At 35.6% G+C, this 23,605-nt stretch overlaps 1 protein-coding gene across 1 annotated transcript in view; it reads right to left on the bottom strand.

Moving 5' to 3' along the window:
* GPR158 (G protein-coupled receptor 158) overlaps positions 1-23,605 on the bottom strand; it is a 428,886-nt gene that overhangs the window by 146,282 nt on the left and 258,999 nt on the right. The window contains 1 exon segment of the mRNA XM_044678198.1: positions 21,410-21,482. Coding sequence (XP_044534133.1) covers positions 21,410-21,482 — 73 coding nt within the window.

Below are 23,605 nucleotides of genomic sequence, written 5' to 3'. Positions count from 1 at the left end.
AGAGAGAGAGAGAGAGAGAGAGAGAGAGAGAGAGAGAAAGGGAGAGAGAGAAAGGGAGAGGGAGAGGGAGAGGGAGAGAGGAGAGAAAGAGAGAGAGAGATATTTAACTTGGACACTTAAGGTTTAAATAACTTGTCAAAAGTCACATAGTTTCTTATAAGTCTATATTAAAACTCGGATTTCCCTGATTCTGAACTCTCTCTCTTCTCTCTCCCCTTCTCTGTCTGTCTTTGTCTGTCTTTCTGTCTCTGTTTCTCTCTCCCTCTCCTCTCCTCTCCTCTCCTCTCCTCTCCTCTCCTCTCCTCTCTCTCACACACACACACACACACACACACACACATTTATCAAAGTGTATGCCTTTATCTTTCACCAAGAAATAAATTGGCCAGGCAGCAGCAATTGCAATTTATACATGCAAAAAAATCCTGGATAACTTGCCCACTCCCCTTGGGGAGAAAGACTAATGGATACTAAGCATAAGAGTGACTGAACCTGCATTTCAGTCAGCACTGGGGAATCTGGCTCTAGGAACAATTTGGAAAGCTGAAAGCAAAATCATGAAAATTTATTTCATATTCAGACTTTCAGAATACTAAACTCGAATCTTTAAAATGGTATCTAAGCTTGAGTAGGCGTGGTCTGTATGTTTTTGTCTCTCCTTGAGCACTGAAAATCAAAATAGATTGAAGCATCTTCTCTAGCACTGTGGAGTCAGAACTAAGGGATTTACTAGTGCAGCATTTGTTTTCACATATATGTGTTATTTTCCACATGTGAAGGCAAATATTTTAATTAAAGGTTTTTTTCAAAATAATAGCAAATGTCAATAAAACTAAGTAAACTTATTTTCTAACAATTACTAAACAACATCATGTTAATAATAATTATTATTATAACTAACATATACATGATATAGATTTGTAAAATGCATTGAATCTCTTATCTCATTTGATCCTTAAATAACCCTGGAAGATGGTTGCTATTGTTATCATGCTAATGATGAAGACACTGAGGCTGATACAGTTTAGGTCACTTGGTCAGACTCACACAGCCAGAAAGTATCTGATCTTACAACTGTTAGGTCTTATTTATCACCAATCTCAAATTTTGCTTTATTTATAGTTCACATATATTTCAGGCAGGGAGGTGGTTCAGGAGACAGAATGCCAAACCTGGACTCAAGAAATCCTAAGTTCAAAATACTTCTCTACTAACAGCAATGCAATGGTACAGAACAATTCTGAGGGACTTATGAGAAATAAAACTATCTACATTCAGAGGAAGAACTCTGGGGGGAGAAACAAAGAAGAAAAACAACTGCTTGAACACAAGGGATGATGGGGATATGATTTGGGATGTAGACTCTAAAAGATCACCCTAGTGAAACTATCAATAATATGGAAATAAGTCTTGATCAGTGACACATGTAAAACCCAGTGGAAATGCACGTCGGCTATGGGTGGGGTAGTGGGGGGTAGTTTGGAGGGGAGAGAAAGAAAATGAATCATGTAACCATGGAAAATTTTTCTAAAAAATAAAAAATGAATAAAAAAAACACATGCTATCTTCATAACCTTGGGAAAGTCACTTAATTGCTGTCTGCCTCAGTTTCCCATCTGTAAAAAAGAGATAAAAATAGCACCTATCTTTCAGGGTTTTTATGATGCTAAAATGACATAGAGGCATTTTTTGAGTTAACATTTATTCTTATTTTATATACACATATGCACACATGTATATAACATAATAAATATATATAACAATAGAATACATATCATATGATTTGTTACAAAAGTATAATACATTATAATAAATATGCTCATCCAAGAGAAAAACTTATCACATTAACTATGTCCAAAAATGTATGTCTCATTCTTTCCCCTACCTTCCCTCCCATCTTTCCCTTTTTCTCAAGTAGGCAGGTAATATAATTTGTGATTATATTATTATATAATATACATTTCCCTGCTCATCATTTTGTGAAAAAAAGATATATTGTATATTCTAGAGAAAAAATCATGGAGAAAATAAAATAATGAATAGTATATTTCAATCTGCATTTGGACTTGGTCTGTTGCTTTTGTGGTGGTGGAGAGCATTTTTTATTGAGTCCCTTAGAGTTGGCCTAGATCTTTGCTTTGTTGATAATAATAAAGTCATTCCCAATTGGTCATCATACATAATTATTGTTACTGTATACAACACTCTTGTGGTTCTGCTCACTTCACTTTGCATCACTTCATATAAGTCTTTCCATGTTTTCTCATGATCTTGTTTGACTTGTCTTATGGCACAATAATATTCCATTACACCCATAGACCACATGTGACTATACACATATTATACATAATAAAGCAGTTTCTAAAGTATTTTAACAAATCTCAAAGCACTATATGAATCCCTAGTTATTGCTATTATTGTCATCATTATGATGATTTTGCACATGCATATTGTTTTCCCTGCAGCTCAGTGAGAGAGCAAAGATTTTGTAAGCCATACAAAGTAGAGTACCTGGTACTGTTTTTTTTTTTTTTTTTACACTAAAACCAAGAACCACTTTACCTTGATACTGTTTATCCATTCTATGGCTAAATTATTTTTATGACCATTGTCTTCCAGGCATGTTTCTTTTTTTTTAATTTAGTGGAGTTTTTTGGAATTGAGTTTTTATTTCATAAATATAACTCAAATGCAAATGTAGCCAAGCTTGTGGAAAGAAAAGAGAAATGATAAACAAAGAGAATTGCAGAGACAGAGAGCAGAAGGATTGTAGGGTATGAAAACAGATGGAGGCAGAGGTGAGGAAGGGGGTTCTCCCCAGATACATAGGAATAGTTTGTAGTTAAGTAAAAAAAAAAACCCAAAACAACTTAAGAACATTGTCCACAGTCAGCAGTGGGGATCTTTTTCCTATTTTTCACACTTTGCCATGGCAGAGCCAGAGCACTCTACAATTTCCAAAATGCTCATGCCTTCTTTCACTTGGCCAAAAGTCGCATACTTGCAATCCAACTAATCAGTCTTAGCAGTATGCTTGAAAAAAGAACAGAGCCATTTGTGTTGGGTGCAGCATTTGCCACGGACAAGATGCCAGGACCAGTTTGCTTCAGGATTAAGCACACTTTTCTCCCCATAGATGGACTTACTGACAGTTCCATTATGGTCTATGAAGTCTTCAGCCTGGCCCATGGCTTTGGAAATCATTTTATGAAGGCAAAATCCCTTGTAATTAAGTCTTTTCTCTTCGGTACTCAAAGCACAGAAGATTTCTACATTCTTTAGAAACTCTGCAAATAGCTGGCAGGTAACCAAGCCAGGGGGTCCTTATCAATAGGAATGTCAAAGTATACAATGAACATGGCTACAGGTGGCTAGACTGGGAGAAGTAGCAGTCAGTTGAGGCACTGGCAGCTCAGCTGTACCTGAAGGATCCAGGGAAGTGCCAGGCTCCTGGGGCTTAGCATAGAGTTCTCATACCATAAAAGCTTAATGAATGCTGTTTTTCATCCATCCACCCATTCATTCATTCATTCATTCATTCATTCATTCATTCATTCATTCATTCATTCATAGAAAACGCCCTTTATCAATATAGATAGGTGTCTGTTCTTCACTTTAATAGTCTTAGAGATTTGCATGGAGCATTGAAAAGTTAAGTGGCTTACCTAGGAGCACACAACTATTATAGATCATAAACAGGCCTTGAATCCTGAACTTCCCCATTTTGACACTATGTCTCTGCCCACTTTAATCATAACATCTGCCTCCCAGGATTTTTATGAGGGTAAAATGTCTCTTGTGGCACAGAGTAGGAGATTAATAAATGTTTGTTGCTTGATTGATCTAGTACGAGGGTATCACCCCCATCAGTGTGTCTTCCTACACAAAAAAACAAAAATATTACCACAGTGGTTCCTAAAGAATATTTTAGCATTCAGATCCTTTAGCAGTTAGGATGTCTTTACCATTTTCGTATATGTAATGGATGCCTTTGGCTTTCTGGTGAAATCTGTAGACCCCTTCTCAGAATATTCTCAAAAGCACAAAATAAAATGCACAGGATTATAAAGGAAATCAATTCTACTGAAGTACAGTAATCAGACCATTCAAAACAAAGTTCACAACCCAGGTTAAGAACCCCTGGATGAATATGTAAAAATGACAGTGGACCATCAGTGCTAGTAAGCAATACGATGCATTCTTTTTTTCACATTTCTATCACTACAGCTGATGAGCAGAGGTTTATACTCCAACCATCTATAGAGAATGAACAAACTTTGTATCTATCAGTTTTAGGAGCTGAGTTAAAATTTCAGCTGTCTTCCCCCATTTGAAACTGTGCACTTAAACACAGGGCTAAAGGAGAGAGAAAGGCAGAAAAACGGAGAGAGAGACAAACAGATGGACAGACGGAGATAGAGGGAGAGAAGAAGGGAGGGAGAAAGATAACGATGCATAGGAATAATTCGGGTTTACATAACTTCACACAAACAGGAGAAGAGCCTACATATTTATCGTTGGTTTAGGATACTTGACAATAGACAATTCTTTAAGGAATGTACCTCCATTCAAATAAAGAGTAAAAATGTGGGTACAATACTTCTGATATCCTCAGTGTTTGACAAATCACAGGACATAATTGCCACTTTTCTTCACAATGATTTATATTGTGGGAAGGTGTTCATTCCCAACAACAATTCATACACAGTAGAAGGTGAACTAAAATGAATAGCTTTGTGCTGGCACACTCTTCATTGATGTTATTATTTGATGCATTCTGGGAAAGCTTTTGTTCCTTTTCCCAAAAAAAATTCATTTTGACCCTTCTAATCTTGGCTTCGGGTTCAAATGCTTTTCTTCTGATCATTTTTGCAGCTGGCTCTAGATCTGTTTTTAGCTCTATACAAATATTGTTTCTTTATCTTTCTCCTTTCTTTGCTCATTTTGTTGACAAAGAATGCATCCATTTTTTTTCAAAATGTAGTCCATTAGAGACAGTACATTATGTAACCCTCAAGGCTTAACATATGATTTGTCTTGTCAAAACAGTGTCATCTTATTTCCCCTTTGGAATACTTGCCATCATTTCTATATACTCAAAATCCAAGTTGGGAACTTTACAGTAGTTTTGTGCTGGGAACTATTTCCCTGTAATGTGACACTATTCTCAACTTGTCTTTTGACACCAACACTGATGATTCTGTTTGCATATTCTTACATGACTCTCAAATATTTCTTTCTGATTGCCTTGATATTTTAGTTCCTGCCCTAAGAAGTATGGATATAGTCACTACCCAAAGTCTTAGAAGTCTCCTCTGGTCTACTCTCTCTTATGGCTTCTTTGACATGCCTTCCTTCTGCTTATTTTATAATCTGTCTGACTTAAGCTTAATGTTATCTTTTGAAGGCTTGTTATATCTCTCCCGTCCCCTAAGGATGACTGTCCACTCAGTTTCTGTACTTGACTCTCTAGGTTCCCACAGACAATTTTCTTCCTAACCAAAAAAACAATCAATCCCAACCCAACACACATGTTCAATTTTGTTCTGTTTTGTTTTGTTTTTCTAGACTACTAATGTCAGGAAAGCATTTGGTATAAAGCACAGTTCTCTAACATTTTTATCATGATGCACCCTTAGCAATAAAAGGTTTTTGAACATATACCCCGGATACCTATATATCTAGTTATGTCATATGCATGTAGTATCATGCTAGTTATTATATATAGCATAAAACTTACACAAAATTAAAAATTAGAAAAGGATTTCATAAAGCTTAAGAACCTCTGAATGATTAAGCAAAGATAACAATGCCTCATCAGTTTTACCAAGTAGTCTTATACAATGATTTTCCCTCATTTTTCTCATGATAATTACCTTTCTTTTTTATCTTCCTTAGTGCCTTGAATATAATTGAAATCATGGACCTTTTTTCTAAACTCCATTCTTAGGTACCCCTTTTTCAGAATAAAAAATTTAAAGACATAAAATAAAATGCAAAGAATTACAAAGAAAAGCAGTATAATGAACTATGGATAGGTAAACAAAAAAAATTTTTTTGCTACCTCAGATAAGAATACCTAAATCAAATGATTTCTTAGTTCCCTTCTAGTTCCATATAGTTTGACTCAATGGCTTGCTTGCTATGTAACTGTGAGAAAGTCATTAAATTCTTAAAACTTTATCTGTAAAATGTGAATAATAATGGCTTTAATGCCTACTTCATAAGCCTGTCCTAGGAATCAAATTAAGAAAAAATTGTAAAGCAGCTTTTGTTTAAAGTGAAGCTTTATACAAATATAAATACAAATTTTGTATTTTGGGGTACTTTTATATTTTTGGAAAAATAGGTCTGAATTAAGAACTCATTTATTTTAGTCTCAGAAGAAAAATTCCTTCCCATCTCCTTAGATAGTGAACTTATTAATTTGTTTATTCAGTGTATTTGACACTATTTTTAAAGAAAAGGACAGAAAAACAGAAAGTTGGCCAGTATTACTATCTTGCTAATATCAAATAAGTTCACTTAAAAGAGGGAGGAAATAGTTTTGAGATCTTGTCTTTCAAAGGTCCTTACCAGCTTTGAAATCCATCAATGAATCTTACTCTGAAAGAACATATTTTTTGATTTTGCTTTTCCAAGGAATTCCTAGGAAGAGTGAGAGATATAACAGCAACATGACATCTCATATCTTTTCCTCATTTTCCCCAATTTTCTATTCAGTTCCTTCATTTTTTGTCATGACAGATTCAAAATGGAACTCCATAAAGTTAAAAATCTTTCTATAATGCACTTAAAAGTAATATAGTATGATTTGAATTATTTCTTCCTTTAGATTATAGTAAATTTCTCAACTTAATAACAAAATATAATAAATTATTAGATAACAATATTTTGGGTCTTGTGGTCATTTAATCTGAATCTACACTTGGAAAATATTTTTAAGAAATCAATGGTTTTACTATTTTCTTTGGGTTTGTATTTGGTCTGAGGTCCTTGGCTATAAGATACTTAAAATCTATTCTTATTCTTGGGAAATGAGGTGGTTCCTTTAGGGACCTGGGAGGGAAGAGGGGGAAAAAAGAGGGAAAAGCCTGTGTCAATTCAGGGGACTCATGCTTTTATCCCAGGATTTACAGTAGCCTGGATATGTTTTGTTGTGAGGAAGATTACTTAGTTATTATTTAGGAGACCTAACAGGAAGGGCTGGAGAATTCCAAATGGAATGGGGAAGCAGGAAGTGGGTCTCTCTCTCTGGGACAGACTCCATGGTGGTTGGAACAAGCTGTAACTGAACCTGGGAGACCTACGAGCGAGTGGAGTTGTACCCTGATTCCCTGGGATCTTGGAGAGTGTAGAAGGCTGAAAAGGTAGAAGACATCAATCCTGCAAGTCAACAATGAGTAGGGAAGTAGCCTGTGATCTGGTGGACAGCTTGCAGACTTCTCTCCCTACCTGGTTACTTTGGATCATCAGCTGTGGATGAGTTGGCTCAAGGCATCCTGAAAACATCTCTGGAATAGTTGTGAGACCCCAAGTTCAAACCCTCTTCCTCAGGTCCTTAGCCAAGCTGTCAAAACCTGGCAGAAGCCAAGTTGGTTAAGGAATTTACCCCTTTTGACTCCAGACCTGGGTTGTTAGTCATAGTTATACATAACCTCCTTTCCAATCTCCTCATATTATAATTAAACTGTTTCCCTGTGTGGTTTTAGTACTTTAAAGTCCTCATTGTGTGTATGTAATAATCTGAATTTATTTCCAGGCTGGGTAGGGCAGAGTGACAGTTGGTCAGGCTTAACTGCCATTTCAGTCAATGGTCATTCCCTTATAGTTAAACCTGGTTCCCTGGCTTGTAAAGTCTTACCCATTGTCCCTTCCTGTCTCCTATCCACCCCACTGAGCCCACATTTAATATTTAAATCGACTTCCTTGGTTTTCCCCATTATAGTTTCCATGGAATAGGGAATTTGAATAATCATATTAAATTGAAAAGTAAAATTGTAAATGTTAGTGCAATTGCCACCAGGTAGAATAAATTAGGGAAAAAAAACTTTTGAAAGGATGGGGGACTTTAAAAACAAACTGAGGAGAATTGATTATTAGCACAGATATTTATAAAGTTGTGAAAATCAAATGGAATAATATGGCATTGTTCTGGTTTCTCTCCAAAAATAAATCTAATTTGTAAAAAATAAAAGTAAAAAAATTTGTAAAATTTTTTTGTAAAAATAAAAGTAAAATCTAATTTGTAAAAATTAAAAGTAAAAAAATTGAAGACATTTCTGTTGTTTGTCCCATGACTATTTTATTACTCCTTAGCTTGCCCCAAATACAAAATTGCTAGTTACAGTGATGGATATTGAACAAAGACCTTGTCTAGTTATTCCTTTTTTTTCCCTAAAAACCATTACCTTCCATCTTAGAATCAATATTGTGTATTGGTTCCAAGGCAGAAGAGTGATAAGAGCTAGGCAGAGGAGTTAAGTAACTTGCCCAGGGTCACAGCTAAGAAGTGCCTGAGGTCAAATTTGAACCCAGGATCTCTCATCTCTAGACCTGGTTCTCAATTGATTAAGCCACCTAACTTATCCCCTGCCTAGTTATTCTTAAACAAATAATAGGGCAATATTTCTGGGGCTGTCTCCCCTCTTCTTAAAAAATATAATAATAATTTGCTAAAATTAATGATAATTATCATTTACATAAAGCTTTAACATATTGAAAGATCTTTGCATATATTATCTAATTTGATCTTTACAGCAACTCTTTGAAACTAGTGTATTCTTTAGCGAGGGAACCTGAGATTGATAAGGATTAAGTAGAACAACTTCTTTTCTACATATTTTTTCTCATTTGCCTCACTTTCTTCTGCTTTTCTCATGTTTTTTTTTTCCCAGGACTACACTATTCCCATTCATGATTTTTTCTTAAACCCTTACCTTCCATCTTGGAATCGATACTGGGTATTGGTTCTAAGGCAGAAGAGTGGTAAGGGCTAGGCAATGAGGGTTAAGTGACTTGCCCAGGGTCACACGTCTAGGAAGTGTCAGAGGCCAGATTTGAACTACTCTTTACATAAGAAAAACACTTAATTTCAAATGAAGTCCTTTGGAAACAATGTTCTTCCATGAGAGAAAGACTTAGTCTTTCCTTTGATATAAAAACATAATGGTCAACAAGGGTGACCCTGAATTTCAAATCTTAAAATAAAGGATACTAGTCTCACAATCTATAATTAATAATAATATAATCTATAATATATTAGATCTTTCTGATGTGTAAAAATAACAATAGGTTCATAAATGAATTAGAAGGAAGCTCAGAGATCCTACCCTCCAACTCCTTCATTTTACTAAAAGCAAATGGAGGCCCAAGGAAATTAAGTGATTAGAACCAAGAGCAAAATTTGAGCCCAGATCTGTTGACCTTAACAACAGGGCTTTTGCCAACTATGCTTGAAGTACATTGGGGCCAAGAACTTGATGTCCCTTTTCAATATAGAGTGAGACTCAATGACTTTCTCTTTTCAAATCAGGCTCATCTTCATGCAGGGACTAGAGCTATCTTTGTAGCTAAGCAGTTGCCCTAAGTTTTGTCCCAATGGACCTAAACTAGGCATTTCCTATTCATCAGTTGCTTAGAAACACAGTTGAGTTTAGAACAACTGTTTAGCATTTAGTTAGTGGGAATGATTAGTTAAAATAAGAAGCTACCAGATGTCTCCCTTCCCTACTCTTCTTTGAGTGACATCTTAGTTAGGCTCCTGCCCTACCTCATCTTCCCTTCTTCCTATGGTCCCTTCACAAAGCAGCTTCTGAAGCAATGGGATGATGAGCTACCTGGATTTTCCTCTCACAAGGTGGCATCCCAACAATCACCCTATCCTACCAAATTTGCCCTTTGAATATGTGGCAGTTAGTGAGCAGGAGAAAGAGTTCTGGGTCTGGAGTCAGTAATACTTGAGTTCAAATCCAAGGGCAAACATTTACTAACTGTGTGACCTAGCTGAGGCACTTAATCTCTGTTTGCTTCAGATTGGTAATGATTGGTAATGGAGTCAGTGCAAAGGATCAAGGTGGCTATCCTAGCAAGGGAGAGGGATGAGAGTCAATAGAATTCTTTCTCCTCCCCATCCTGAGGCAGTTGTAGCAAAAGGAATAACAGTTTTAACTGAATCCCCTTTAGATCAAGAAATTGAAGCTGTTTAGGCTTGGCTAATCCAGGGCGAAATTGGTAGACAGATAGGAAATAATCCCACTAAGATTAGAAACTTCCACTGTTAGAAGATTATTCCCCAGAACCTGTGATAGATAAAGGTTCAGGATGTCTTCTTTTACAGCAGACTTGCTCTCTGGATAATAGCTGTTCCTGTGCTTACCTGGATGAGTATTTTGCTTAGGTAATGTATGATATTGGTTGGTATAACCCAAGTATAACTTTACACAGGCTCTGAAATTTAACAAGGGAAGAGATTTATTAATTTCAGGAAAATAGGGAAAGGGGAGGTAAATTTTAGGATAAGGGTGAAGTAAGCTACCTAATATCTACAGGAAACTTGTTGGAAATAGATTCCCCAAAAGGGGAATGTGTTTTGACTAATTTAACTTCTATCTTCCTCACAAACTAACTTTCCTCTTAATCTAATGTTATCAAGTTTAAGATGGTGAAGATAATCTTGATTGAAGATCTATTTAAACTAGAGATTAGTTGAGATATTGCATGTGAGGTATTTTCCCAGTGCACACAATCATAAAATGAAAATAATAATAGTAACCTACCTTGTAGGGTTGTTGTGAGGATCAAATGAGATATTATTTATGAAAAAAAAACACTTAGCATCATGCCTACTATAGTGGCTCTATATGAATAATTATTTTTTTCTCTATCTTAAAAAAAAAGAAAAATAAAGAAAAAGTGGTCTCAGGATATATTTCCTGATCTAGCTATGAGGGGTACTTTTTTGTCTTTCTCTGATTAGAATCATATATTTTGAGAAGAAAACTTGGGCAACAGTTATCTCTGATTCTTTTTCAAAATCAATACAGTGAATTAAAGAATTAAGTTTTATAAGTCTGTCTTTACCATAAAAAAGAATAAGGGGTCAGCTAGGTGGCTCAGTGGATAAAAAGGTAGGGCTAGATACAGCTAGTCCTAGGTTCAAATCTGAACTCATACACTTCCTAGCTAAGTGACCCTGGGCAAATCACTTAACATCCATTGCCTAGACCTGTCTTGTTCTTCCGTCTTAGAAATGACTTAGAGGAGTTTTTTTTTTAAATCCTCATTTTATATAAGAAAAAGAAAAAATTCTCGAGATTAAATAATTTGAATCAATAAAGTATTGCTTGAGTTCTTACTATGTACAAAGCACTGTGCCCAGTGCTAAGGATGCACACAGAAAAGCTAGACCCTGCTCAAAAGGAGCCCCCATTCTGAAAGGGGAGATAACATTTATGGAAGGTTTCAGCTATAAATCAGATGAAAAAGTCCCATGCAGAGGCAAAGTTATGTTAATGCTTCTCCTTTAATGTCATTCATTTCAACTAAGTAAAGGCTGTCTTTGAAGCTAAACAATTTTTACCAGGGCTAAGGATTTTGAAAACAAGAACTTTGTTTTCTAGGTCTTCAAAATATCTGTCTATAGCACCTGCAGGAACAGTTGCCAGGCTGTATGTCCATAAGAATTGTTTCCCATGGTCAGAGATAAGATCACTGCTATTCCCAAGGCTCTTGGGTTCTGGATCCTGGGCTGATCTCATCAGAATACTGGGGAAGAGGGTTTTTAAGGAGGCAGTAGTGGTTTGACTTGCTTGGCATATGCTGCCTCCTGCCTCTCCTCCTGGGATGCTTTGCTGCTTGGGCTTGCCTGGCTTGCCTGCCTTCTAATTGTTTAGGATCTGGTGGAAATAGCTGGCCCCATCTCTGTAGGAATTGACTTCCTGGATAATGATTGTGAAAGCTTAAATGGAAGCAGGATTTTTGGTCTATAGGGCTACTGTCATTCCCAAGAATCTTGTCTTTTTCTGATTGCTAGTGGTGATTGGTCAGTATTTGCTGCTTGTGGTGTTGAAGAAAGTAATAAAGTTAATAAGCATGAAGCCCAAATAGGCACCTAAGCCCTCTGACTGCAAACTTTGCCCCCAAAATACTGCCTCTCAACATAGTCAGCAAACGATTTTATATTATACCCTTAGCCTTTATAAAATAGGTCAGCACAAGAACTATCAATTTAAATAATGTTTCTTTGCTTTGTATTTTTAAATACAGTTTTAGTTTGCATTATTTTAAATGTTTAAGCCATCTGAAATCTTTCAGGGAGTTGGTTGTTCATAAATCTTCCATCACTAAATAAATAGACAAAAATAGTGGATAAATAAATAATCAAGAAGTCACAAACCCTCCTTGTAACATTTATAATTCAATTTATGTGTCCTTATTTAAAGTTTTAGGTGCTGATTTGTTAGTATCAATAAAAAATGATAATGTGCCTAAATACAAAGTCTTTTTAATCATCAAAAATACTTTTTAAATGTGAATCATTGGTTATAGGGATATGAGATTTTGTGCTGTTTATTAAGAGGTTTGGGGTGTATTTAAGATATGTCATTGACACAAGCCTCTTAGTCAAAGACTTCTTACTATTTTTCATTGTTTGTTTTGTTTTGTTCATAGCCTTAAAGTGCTAATAATCAAGTATGTTTTCAGGAAAGAAATTTTTTTTCAAGGAAATCTCCTTCTATGTGTTAAGCATATTGAAATCCACTAGCGGCCCTGACTTTTTAACACAGCTAATGAAAGAAATTCTGCATCAGCCACTGTCTGACAGCACAAGCTGCTGGGACTCCCCAATCCTCTCTTCCAAACTGAAGTGCCGAGTGCCCTGGGTTGACTCAAAATTCTTCATAGAACATTTATTTATGGAGACAACATGGTGTAATCATAGTTGTCAAAGTAGTGTCCAACGACCTTTGGAGGTCCCCAAGACCCATTCATGAATTCAAAACTTTTTTTCATAATAATACTAGAAATTTTTATTTCTAACACAGTAAAGATTGATAGATGTAGCCAATATAAGCAAAATCTCTTTGAGAGTCCTCAAGAATGTAAAGGGGTCCTGAAGGCAAAAAAAAGTGTGAGAACCACTAGAGAGTAGAAAGAAAACTAGACTGGAATTCATGATACCTGAGTTCTAGTCCCAAAATGTAAATTAGCTCAATGATGAGCCTTGTCAAGTGCTTTGCCCACTTACTAACATTTTTTTCTGGATTTCAGTTTTTTTCTTTTTGTAAGTTGGGATGATTGGGCTGGGAGACTTCTAAAATCACTTTGAGTATTGACAGGACATAGACTTAAAGCATCCCATGGTGGGGAGAAGGTGGGAGTTACTTTTAAACTCAAGCACTTAGCACAAATAAGCCAAAGCACTTAACTCAAACATTAAGCCTTGAGTATAGCTGCTATTTTTATCTGGTCATCAATGTCACACACACACCACACACACACACACACACACACACACACACACACACACACACACACACATCCTGATGAGGTCTGCATCTAGTTAACATTTATACTGCCATACCCAATACTTTCTACACAAAAGACAACTAAGTAATAAAGGGTGGGGACTGTGATTGATTTGATTGACTGAGTGGAAAATGGTGAATCTGATCAATGCAGAAAAAGGTTTCTGGGCATCTCAACAGCCAGAAAATCATTGATTGCATAATTTTCACCCCCCAAATTTTTTTTATTATGATAGAGACCATTAAAAAAGAATGTTGAAAAATATGCTTTTCTCTTCCTTTTAAGATATAGCAATAAATGTTTATGCGATAGAGATATTAATTACTTTTTCAGAATTATATACGAACATCAAACCATGGCTTTCTTTGAAACTTCCCAAGGAAATATTTTAAGTGCTTTGACTCTATAAGACACAATTATAAGAATGCTAAATTTAGCTAGGCTTGTCCTCATAGGCACAAATGGTGATAATCTCTCATTCAGACCTTCCAATGCAAGCATTGTTATAAAATCATAAGCGGTATTAAATTATTTTTAAAACTAACTTCTTGCATCAGTAAGTAACAATGTGCTAAATAAAAGAATGAATGGTTCACTGAATACTGAGTACCCACAGAACAGTATATAGCCTCTAAACTTCCCAGAGAACACTATCACTAGGAAACACTCTTGCCATGAGAACAGTTCCAATTTACTCAGTGATTTTTTAAATATAAATTGTAATTCCCAATATAATTTGCCCAGACAATATTGGTACAAGTCATACTAGAATAGACTTAACAAAATAAAGTCTTTCTTAATCTTTTCTCCACTCAATGTCTTCCTACACGGAAGTTCATGGAGACTTAAATGGAATAATGGATGCAAAGTACTTTACAAGACTTAAACTGTTATATAAATGCCAGCCATTGTTGTTGTTGTTGTTATTGTTATTATGAGTCTGTAGGCAGCAGATCTCCATTCTGGTGATGACTTCATTCCTTCTATTTCAGAGCATTCGTGCTAAGTTCAAGCAATATGTATAGAAAGCAATACAGAGGTGTGCTGGCAAGTGTTTGACACACAAAAACAAACTTGAACTTGGCACAGTGATAACCACCCATGTGAACTCTGAAGAACAATTTTTTGACTTCCACTTTCTTTTGCTTCTCATACTTACCTCAGAAAAAGGTAGTTATGAAAAGAGCACACAGGTTTAGAGCCTGGTTCTAGACATGGTTCTGCTGGAACCAAAGCTGTGACACATTGGACAAATCATTTGTTACTGATTCTCAGGTTGTTCATCACTGAAATAGGGATAGAGGGCGGGCTTGATAATCTCTGAGATCCCTTCTTCCTCCAAAATTTTGTGATTCTCTAGAACTGGAATCAGTAAACTACACCTTGGCCAATTGTCACCCTCAGGTCCAACACCTTCAGCAGCAGGTCAAAATTTGTCCTCAGACTTTTGTGCCAGAATTTATGCAAACATTTTGCATTTTCCCCTTTCCAGGCTTCTAAGAAAGTTTATCAGAATTGTTCCTGCATGATACGGTGGAAAGCATTGACACTGATGATAGAGGATCTGAGTTCAAATCAGACTTAAGGTTTGTGACCTTAGGCAAATCAATTAATGTCTCTCAGTTTCAGTTTCATTATCTGTAAAATAAGGTTAATGATAGCACATGCCTCATAGGATGGTTGTAAGGAACAAATGAAATACAGCTATAAAGAGCTTTTTAATACTTAAAGTGCTATATAAATGTAGGCTACTATTATTCTAATTCAAAGTCAATAATCATTTGATCAGTACAGAAAGTATTATGCTAGGAATTGGAGATGGAAAGACAAAAATAAAACAATCACTGTCCTCAAGGAGTTTATACTCTATTGAAAGAGACATTCTGTGCATGAATAGATAGGTAGGGAGATAGACAAACAGACAGATGGGTGGATGGATGAATGGATGAATGGATGGATATAGATATACAGATACACACAAAATAAAAAAAAAAAACAATGAAACGGTGTCCCTTATAAGGTTGCTGTCTCTGCAGGACCCAGACTTTCCACATTAGCAAGGCATTTGGAATTGCTTGGCAAAAAGAGAGAGAAGGATAATCAATAATCTAGTAATGATTTTGTACTTACTTAGGCTGCTTTTCAAAAGAAGGAACAAGTATTATGTCTTGCTCATGGTAGGTGCTTAATACATTTTTGCTGATGCCATGATAGAAATGACCTCTTTCAGGCTCCTGAAGGTATTTGTCAAACTCATTCTTATATACTACAATGTCTTATGCCAAAGGATCTATCAAGGGCTTGTCCAAAGACAAGTCAAAATGCTACCATATTTTTTAGCTTGGGAGGATCTGACAGTGTTTATGTTGCACTAGTACTGGCCACCTAAATTCTTGCCATGAAGAAACATTAAAGTACTATTGTAACAGATGCTCTATGTCCTTTCTTGATTTAATAACCTTGCTGGCATTACTAATATATTATAGCTAGGATATCAGTGCAGAATTGGAATAGAAAAAGTAAATAGACATTACTTAAAAAATCATTTGGATGGCATTAGGTCATTTAGATGATTTAATACTGGGAGGGAATTTGTAATTCAATTCAATAAACATTTATTTAATTAATACCTACTATGTACCAGGCACTATGCACTAGAGAAATAAGAGAGTCAAAAGACAATTCCTGCCTTCAAGGAGCTTAAAGTTTAATGGGGAAGGGCAACATGCAAATAAATACACATAGCAAGCTATATTGAAAATATATATTAAATAATTAAAAGAGGGAAGGCATTGGAATTAAGAGGGGTTTCAGAGAGCTTCCCACAGAAGGTAAGATTTTAGTTGGATCTTAACAGAAGCCAAGCAGGTCTGTAGTCAGAGGAGAAAAACCATTCCAGATATGAGGAACAACCAGAAAGAATATTCGGAAGCAATAATAGAGATATTGTTCATGAAATAACCATGAGACCAGTGTCACTGGAACAAAGGTTATATGTTAGAAGAATGAAAGGATAGGAGGAGCTTGGTTATAAAGGGCTTTCAATGCCAAAGAAAGCAATTTGTATTTGGTACTGGAGGCAAGAGGAAGCCAGAAGAGTTTATTGACTAGGAGTATGTCTTGACTGGACCTGTGATTAAGAGTAATCATTTTAGTGGTTGACTGGAGAATAAATTGGAATGGAGAGAGATGAGGTAGACAGATGAAATAATGAACTATTGCAGTAGTCTAGATGTGATGTAAAGAGAGCCTACACCAGGGAGGTGGCAGTGACAGAGGAGAGAAGGGGTTGTATTCAAAAAATGCTACAAAGATGAAATCAACAGGCTTTATAACAGCTTGGATATGGGAAATGAGAGATAGTGAGGAATCCAGAATTATTCCAGATTGTGAGCCTGATGGTCTAGGAGGATATTACCTAGATGCGTGAGCCCAACTCTTTCCTTTTAAAATGTTGAAATTAAGACTAGCAGAGAATATTTGTAAAGCAGTTAGAAGAGCACCTGGTACATAGTGTGTGCTTAATAAATGCTTGTTCCCCATCCATAATAGTTGGGTGTACAGGAACAAGCAGGTTTACTCTGATACTAGGGTAACCAAGGCTATTGGATATATAGTTTGAATTCAAGAATTGTGAGCTGCGTGAAGGCTAAAACTGATCAGACCTTCACATTAAATGTGACACCAGGATGGTGAGTCCCTGAGAGAGAAGCCACCAGACTGCTTAAGATCAGACTAACTGGCTCAGGTAAGTGATGGAACATATCACAGCTCCTCTGCTAATCAGCAGTTAGATTGACCTGAGAATGGCTGCTATACATATATGTATATACATATACATATACATATATATACATATACATATACATATACATATATATACATATATATATATATATATATATATATATATATATAGCCTGAGAAGCACAGACTCAATCTCTAAAACTAAAAATAAAAATAAAAATAAAATGAGCAGAGGATCCAAGAGATGAAATGATTATACAAGATGACTCCTGAGCTCTGATGAATCATAGTCCTTCTACATCTGCCCATCCCTTACCACTCTTGTCCATGAACTGCCTTAAATCTGGAACAGCAGCACTCTCCAATGTGCTGGAGACATTTCTCTTATTCTCTTAACCTTATGGTAATATAGAATCAAATAAGTCACATAGACTAATCCAAAAAATTAATTTTCACTTTTCTAATTAAGTGGCGCATTAGATTCAGATAGCCTATTTTTACCTTGGGAAATTTACTAAACTTCTCTTTTCTCCAAGTGAGGTTCTAAGACTATATGTTGCAGAAAAGGTACTAACTTGCACACTGAACTTTCCTCATCCAGGAGTTCGCTGTACCAATTAAATCCCAGATCCAGGACCTATCCCTGTCCTACATTTCTCTTATGACCTCCATTACACTTGGGGATTACACAGACAGTATATAGTTGAGTTGAGCTTGTTTCATAATAATATAAAAATATTCAGGAATTGGTACTACTGCCAATCATGCTTATCAACACTCAGAAACATTTTAATAAGTAGTTTATTATATGCTCAGAGCACAGTCTGGTGGCACAAAGAACCAATGGGCCACGAACAGCATTTCCAAAAATCTTATAGAGGAAAAGGTAAAATGGATTCAGTTGGAATTTTTACAGAAGGCAAAGGGGAAGGTACAGATTTACACATCAAAGAACTGATATTGGAAAGGAAGATCTATATCAGGTAAGTTAATAAACTGATCAGGAAATAATTAAACTAAAGCTGATATCTCAACCTTGAATTTTGCAAACAGAGCAGAAACTGACTAGAAAGTGCCAAGGCTATAATTGATGTCTCAACTTAATTAAATAGGGGTGATAAAGCAGAGGCAAAATTCTTCTATCACTAACTTGCAGTAAAGTTTGATGTCTCTACTCAGTTTTGCAAGCTCCATCCTACAGGGTGAACACTAGTCTTAAAAGAATGGCAGCAATACTAAAAACTCCTTACTGCAATATGAATGGCCAGCATCCTCTTGGGGCCTTATTTCTTGTTTCTTGTTCCATTGCTGAGCTTCTATCCTGAATCTGTATTCATAGAACCAATTTCTCATTTCTGTTTCAGCCCTGTGGAATTTAGCGTTTAGAGGAAATGGCACTGGCGAAGTCTGACCTTTTGATTGATTCTTTAAAAAAAAAACAAAAAAACTTCTCTTCCATCATAGAATCAATACTATGTATTGGTTCTAAGGCAAAGGAATGGTAAGGGCTAAGCAATGGGAATTGAATGATTTGCTGAGGGTCACACAGCTAGGAAGTGTCTGAGGCCAGATTTGAACCAGGACTTCTCATTTCTAAGCCTGGCACTCAATCAACTGAGCCACCCAGCTACTCCACCCCTTTGTGATTGATTATTGTGCTGGTCCTGTCTTGTGGTACAATGTAATCTAAATCACAGGTAAACAAACTATAAAGATAAATTTTTTTATATTTTTAAATACAATAAAATTTCATTTAAAATTAAACACCATATTTAGCTGCTGTACTAAAACAGGTGGCATTTAGTTTGTCAACCCTTGATCTAGGTCTTATCTAGATCTTCACCAAATAGTAAACTTAAAAATTTTATCATATTAAAGCAAATAGTTTGGATTAAGATTATTCTTTCAACTATTCACTGAAAGTTATTAAGAGGTATAGTTCTTTGGAAGGACTTTTAAAGAGAAGCAGAAATGTAAGTTATGCTCTTATAAGGTACCTAAAGGTTTGGGCTATATCACTTGGTAGCAACTTAAAGAAGCAGAGAAAATGACCTAAAGTATTAAAGAAGAGACAGTAGATAGGAAGTTCAATAAAACATCAATACTCTGAAATATCCTAATGTTCTTGTTGGCAAGATTTGTTTGATAAATATTAAATTACTCATTATTTTTTATTTCTCTTGGTCACATTAAAAATTACTAAGTCAAAGTGCTGGTCTCATGATTTCTGCAAGCTTTCTTTTCCTTCCTTCACTATGATGTTCTTTCTCTTTTATAGTCATTGATTTAGCCTCCAAGTCCCCAATCCCTACCACATTCTGAAAATGAATCCAATTCTTAAGGATCTGTGATCATGAATATAGACCTCAGTAATTTTGCAACTTCAAATTCTTTCAAGTGTCTTTATTTTTTTTCTGTAACAGAAGATTATTTTTTTCTGTTTTCACAGGCTCCAGAGTTTGCCCAGGGAAATTTGGAACCTGAGTCCATTTGATTTTCCAGGACCAAAGGATGGATAATTGACTATTGACTTTTGTTCTGCAGCAAATGAGATGATAGTTCTCTTTAAGTCTGTCTTGTAGGAGCACAACTATTTCACTAAAGCATCATTTTCCAAATGGAAAGAAATCAAGTAAAATAAAAGCAGGATCCTTTACTATTTAACGGATACAAGGCACAACAGATGAGCTAAATGACCCTGGGAAAGTCACTTTTTTTGGTTCATTTGCCTTAGTTTTCTCATCTGTAAAATGAGCTGGGGAAGGAAATGGAAAGCCTCTTCAGTTGCTTTAACAAAAAATCCTCACAGGGAGTCATAGTGAGACATGACTAAAACAACTAAATAAAAAACAACAATAATCCTTGTGGTCCATGAATTGACCAGAAAGGAAACTCTATTTTAACCCAATTCAGATTTCCCTTAAAAGTGATGTGAGCTGTATGCAGCCCATTATGAGTCACAGTTTTGACACCTCTGATCTAGACTATATACAGTCAGATATCTGTTTTCCCATGTATGGAAAGATAATGCTGTTTGAGGCTGGTCAAAATATAGTACCAAAGCATGGGGACTTTACTGCTTATAGGCATGTACAATCAGGGCAGGAATGCAGGTTAGGTAAGTAGAAACAATGATCCTTCTTTAGTAATTTATCTTTTTTTCTGGTTAAAATTCATTTAAATGTATATGGGAATGTCTAATCCTGACTGATGGGTGGTTATCTATAATAGAAGATATTGATCTCCACCTAGAAAAAGGGTCGAATTGGTTACAACTAAAGAGACCAACCTACCCCAATCAAAATAAAGCCCAGTTTCAGTCCAAAAGGAGTGGATGTGGTCATAACAGGTCTTGGAGAGATGAGCCCAAAATTACTAGCAGGAAGTATAGTTCCCAACAAACATCAAAGACCACAAGACACCATCCACTATGAGATCTGTAAACAATGCTCCATTGGGATTACATCACCACTATCACCATTAGACCAATGAAGAAAGACCTAAGAATAACATGTCCAATGGAGATTCCATGAAATAACCAGAGCAAAAATCACTTAAGACTAGGAGTTACCACAAAACCATCTGGGACCAGTGAAGCAAAGTTCCTACTGGAAATTTCATGCTGAGTAGGAAATAGACCAATGGAGAGAAAGAGCACAATGATCACACAAGAAGACATCAACTGGTCCTGTAGTATCCAAAATAGGAGCTGCCACTCCATATGTTCCATATATGACTCATATGATCTCTTGATGGTGGGTTTACTTTTGGGAAACAGAATGCCCAAGATTTATTTGGGAAACATTCTATTAGGGCTTTTCTTACTATACCATTTCATTAAATACATTTGCTTTTAATTAATTATATTCTCAGGATGATCAGAGAAAAAGTAGTCATTGCTGGGATATAGCTTTGAGCTACAGATTGGAGAAGATGCAGATCCAAAGGATTCCTTGATTTGGAGTTAGCTTTTCTTGTAATATATAATATGAGAAGAATACCCAAGAAGTTATATATGTGTGTGACCATTTCCATATTAAAAACCAGTATCTCTTATCAACAGCAGTTTAGTACATCATGTTTCTGATGCTAAATGAAATGACCAAAGGTTACTTTAAAAGAATCATTCAACTCACCGGAAAGTACAGTAGGAGAGACCCAAAAAGAATCGTTTCCAATAGGATCAGTCCAGATGCTCTGATGCTCTAAAAAAAAAAAAAAAGGAAACCAATGGACTTACTTGTGATGTAACATACAGAAGTATATTTTGGTTAGGACTCAAAGTTAATTTCTACCACGTCACTTCCCAAAAGTAAAAATAGCTCACTTTTTTTCCCAAAACATATGATTAATTTTATTTTTAAAGCAAAGTTTAAAATAAACAGTATTAAAATATCACATTTATACAATATATGTCCAAATAAATGGTAGTGTTTTCCACAAGCAATGCACTGAAACACTTTGGGGAAAATAAACTTAATGAAGTTTCTTCAAAAGAAGAAAAAATTTCATAGGTCAAATAGCAGAAATAATATAGTGTAATTTTTTTCTGATGAAGTCCAGTTGCTTAGCTGCTGAGCTAAGATATTTACATAGAAGCTTTTCTTTTTACACCAAGTTATTTTTAATTGTAATTTTTTAATTTTTAATTTTTAATTATTTAATTTTTAGAAAAATTTTTCATGGTTACATGATTCACGTTTTTACTTTCTCCTTCACCCCCTCAAATGCCCCCTTAAAGTTAATGCACATTTCCACAGGTTTTAATATGTGTCATCAATCAAGATTTATTTACATATTATTGATAGTTGCGTTGGTGTGGTCCTTTCAGCTCTACATCCCCAATCATGTCCTCATCAACCCAAGTGTTCAAGCAGTTGTTTTTCTTCTGTGTTTCCTCTCCTGTAGTTCTTCTGAATGTGGGTATCCTTCTTTTCCATAAATCCTTCAGAATTGTCCTGGGTCATTGCATTGCTGCTAGTACAGAAGTCCATTACATTCAATTTTACCACAGTGTATCAGTCTCTGTGTACAATGTTCTTCTGGCTTTGCTCCTTTCACTCTGTATCAGTTCCTGGAGGTCTTTCCAATTCATATGGAATTCCTCCAGTTTATTATTCCTTTGAGCACAATAGTATTCCATCACCAACATATACCACAATTTGCTCAGCCATTCCCCAACTGAAAGGCATACCGTCCCTTTCCAGTTTTTTGCCACCACAAAGAACGCAGCTATAAATATTTTTGTATGAGTCTGTTTATCTATGATCTCTTTGGGGTACAAACCAGCAATGGTATGGCTGGATCAAAGGGCAGGCATTCTTTTATCGCTCTTTGGGCATAATTCCAAATTGCCATCCAGAATGGTTGGGTGAGTTCACAACTCCACTAGCAGTGCATTAATGTCCCAATTTTGCCACATCCCCTCCAACATTCATTACTCTCCCCTTCTATCATTTTAGCCAATCGGCAAGGTGTGAGGTGATACCTCTGAGTTGTTTTAATTTGCATTTCTCTAATTATTAAAGATTTAGAACACTTTCTCATGTGCCTATTGATACTTTTGATTTCTTTATCTGAAAATTGCCTATTCAAGTCTCTTGCCCATTTATCAATTGGGGAATGGCTTGATTTTTTATTCAATTGATTTAGTTCCTTGTATATTTGAGTAATTAGACCTCCGTCAGAATATTTTGTTACAAAGATTTTTTCCCAGTTTGTTGTTTCCCTTCTGATTTTGGTTGCATTATTTTTGTTTGTACAAAACCTTTTTAATTTAATATAATCAAAATTATTTATTTTACATTTTGTAATTTTTTCTAACTCTTGCTGGTTTTAAACTCTTTCCTTTCCTAGAGATCTGACAAGTATACTATTCTGTGTTCACTTAATTTACTTACTTGTCTTATTTATATTCAAGTCTTTCACCCATTCTGAATTTATCTTGGTGTAGGGTATGAGATGTTGATCTAAACCTAATCTCTCCCATATTGTTTTCCAATTTTCCCAGCAGTTTTTGTCAAATAGTGGATTTTTGTCCCCAAAGTTGGGCTCTTTGGGTTTATTATACACTGTTTTGCTGACAACACAAATATGGTACTGATTCTAAAGTCAGGTAGATCAAAAACAGAGAAAGAAAATTACAGACAAATCTCCCTAATGAACATAGATGCAAAAATCTTATATAGAATACTAGCAAAAAAGACTCCAGCAAGTGATCAACAGGGTTATCCATCATGATCAGGTGGGATTTATACCAGGAATTCAAGGATGGTTCAACATTAGGAAAACCATCCACATAATTGACCATATCAACAAGCAAACCAAC

This window comes from Gracilinanus agilis, chromosome 5 (genome assembly GCF_016433145.1).
Source record: "Gracilinanus agilis isolate LMUSP501 chromosome 5, AgileGrace, whole genome shotgun sequence".
Classification (NCBI taxonomy): Eukaryota; Metazoa; Chordata; class Mammalia; order Didelphimorphia; family Didelphidae; genus Gracilinanus; species Gracilinanus agilis.
Note: the sequence above shows the minus strand (reverse complement) of the source record. Positions and strands in the feature narration are given on the sequence as shown.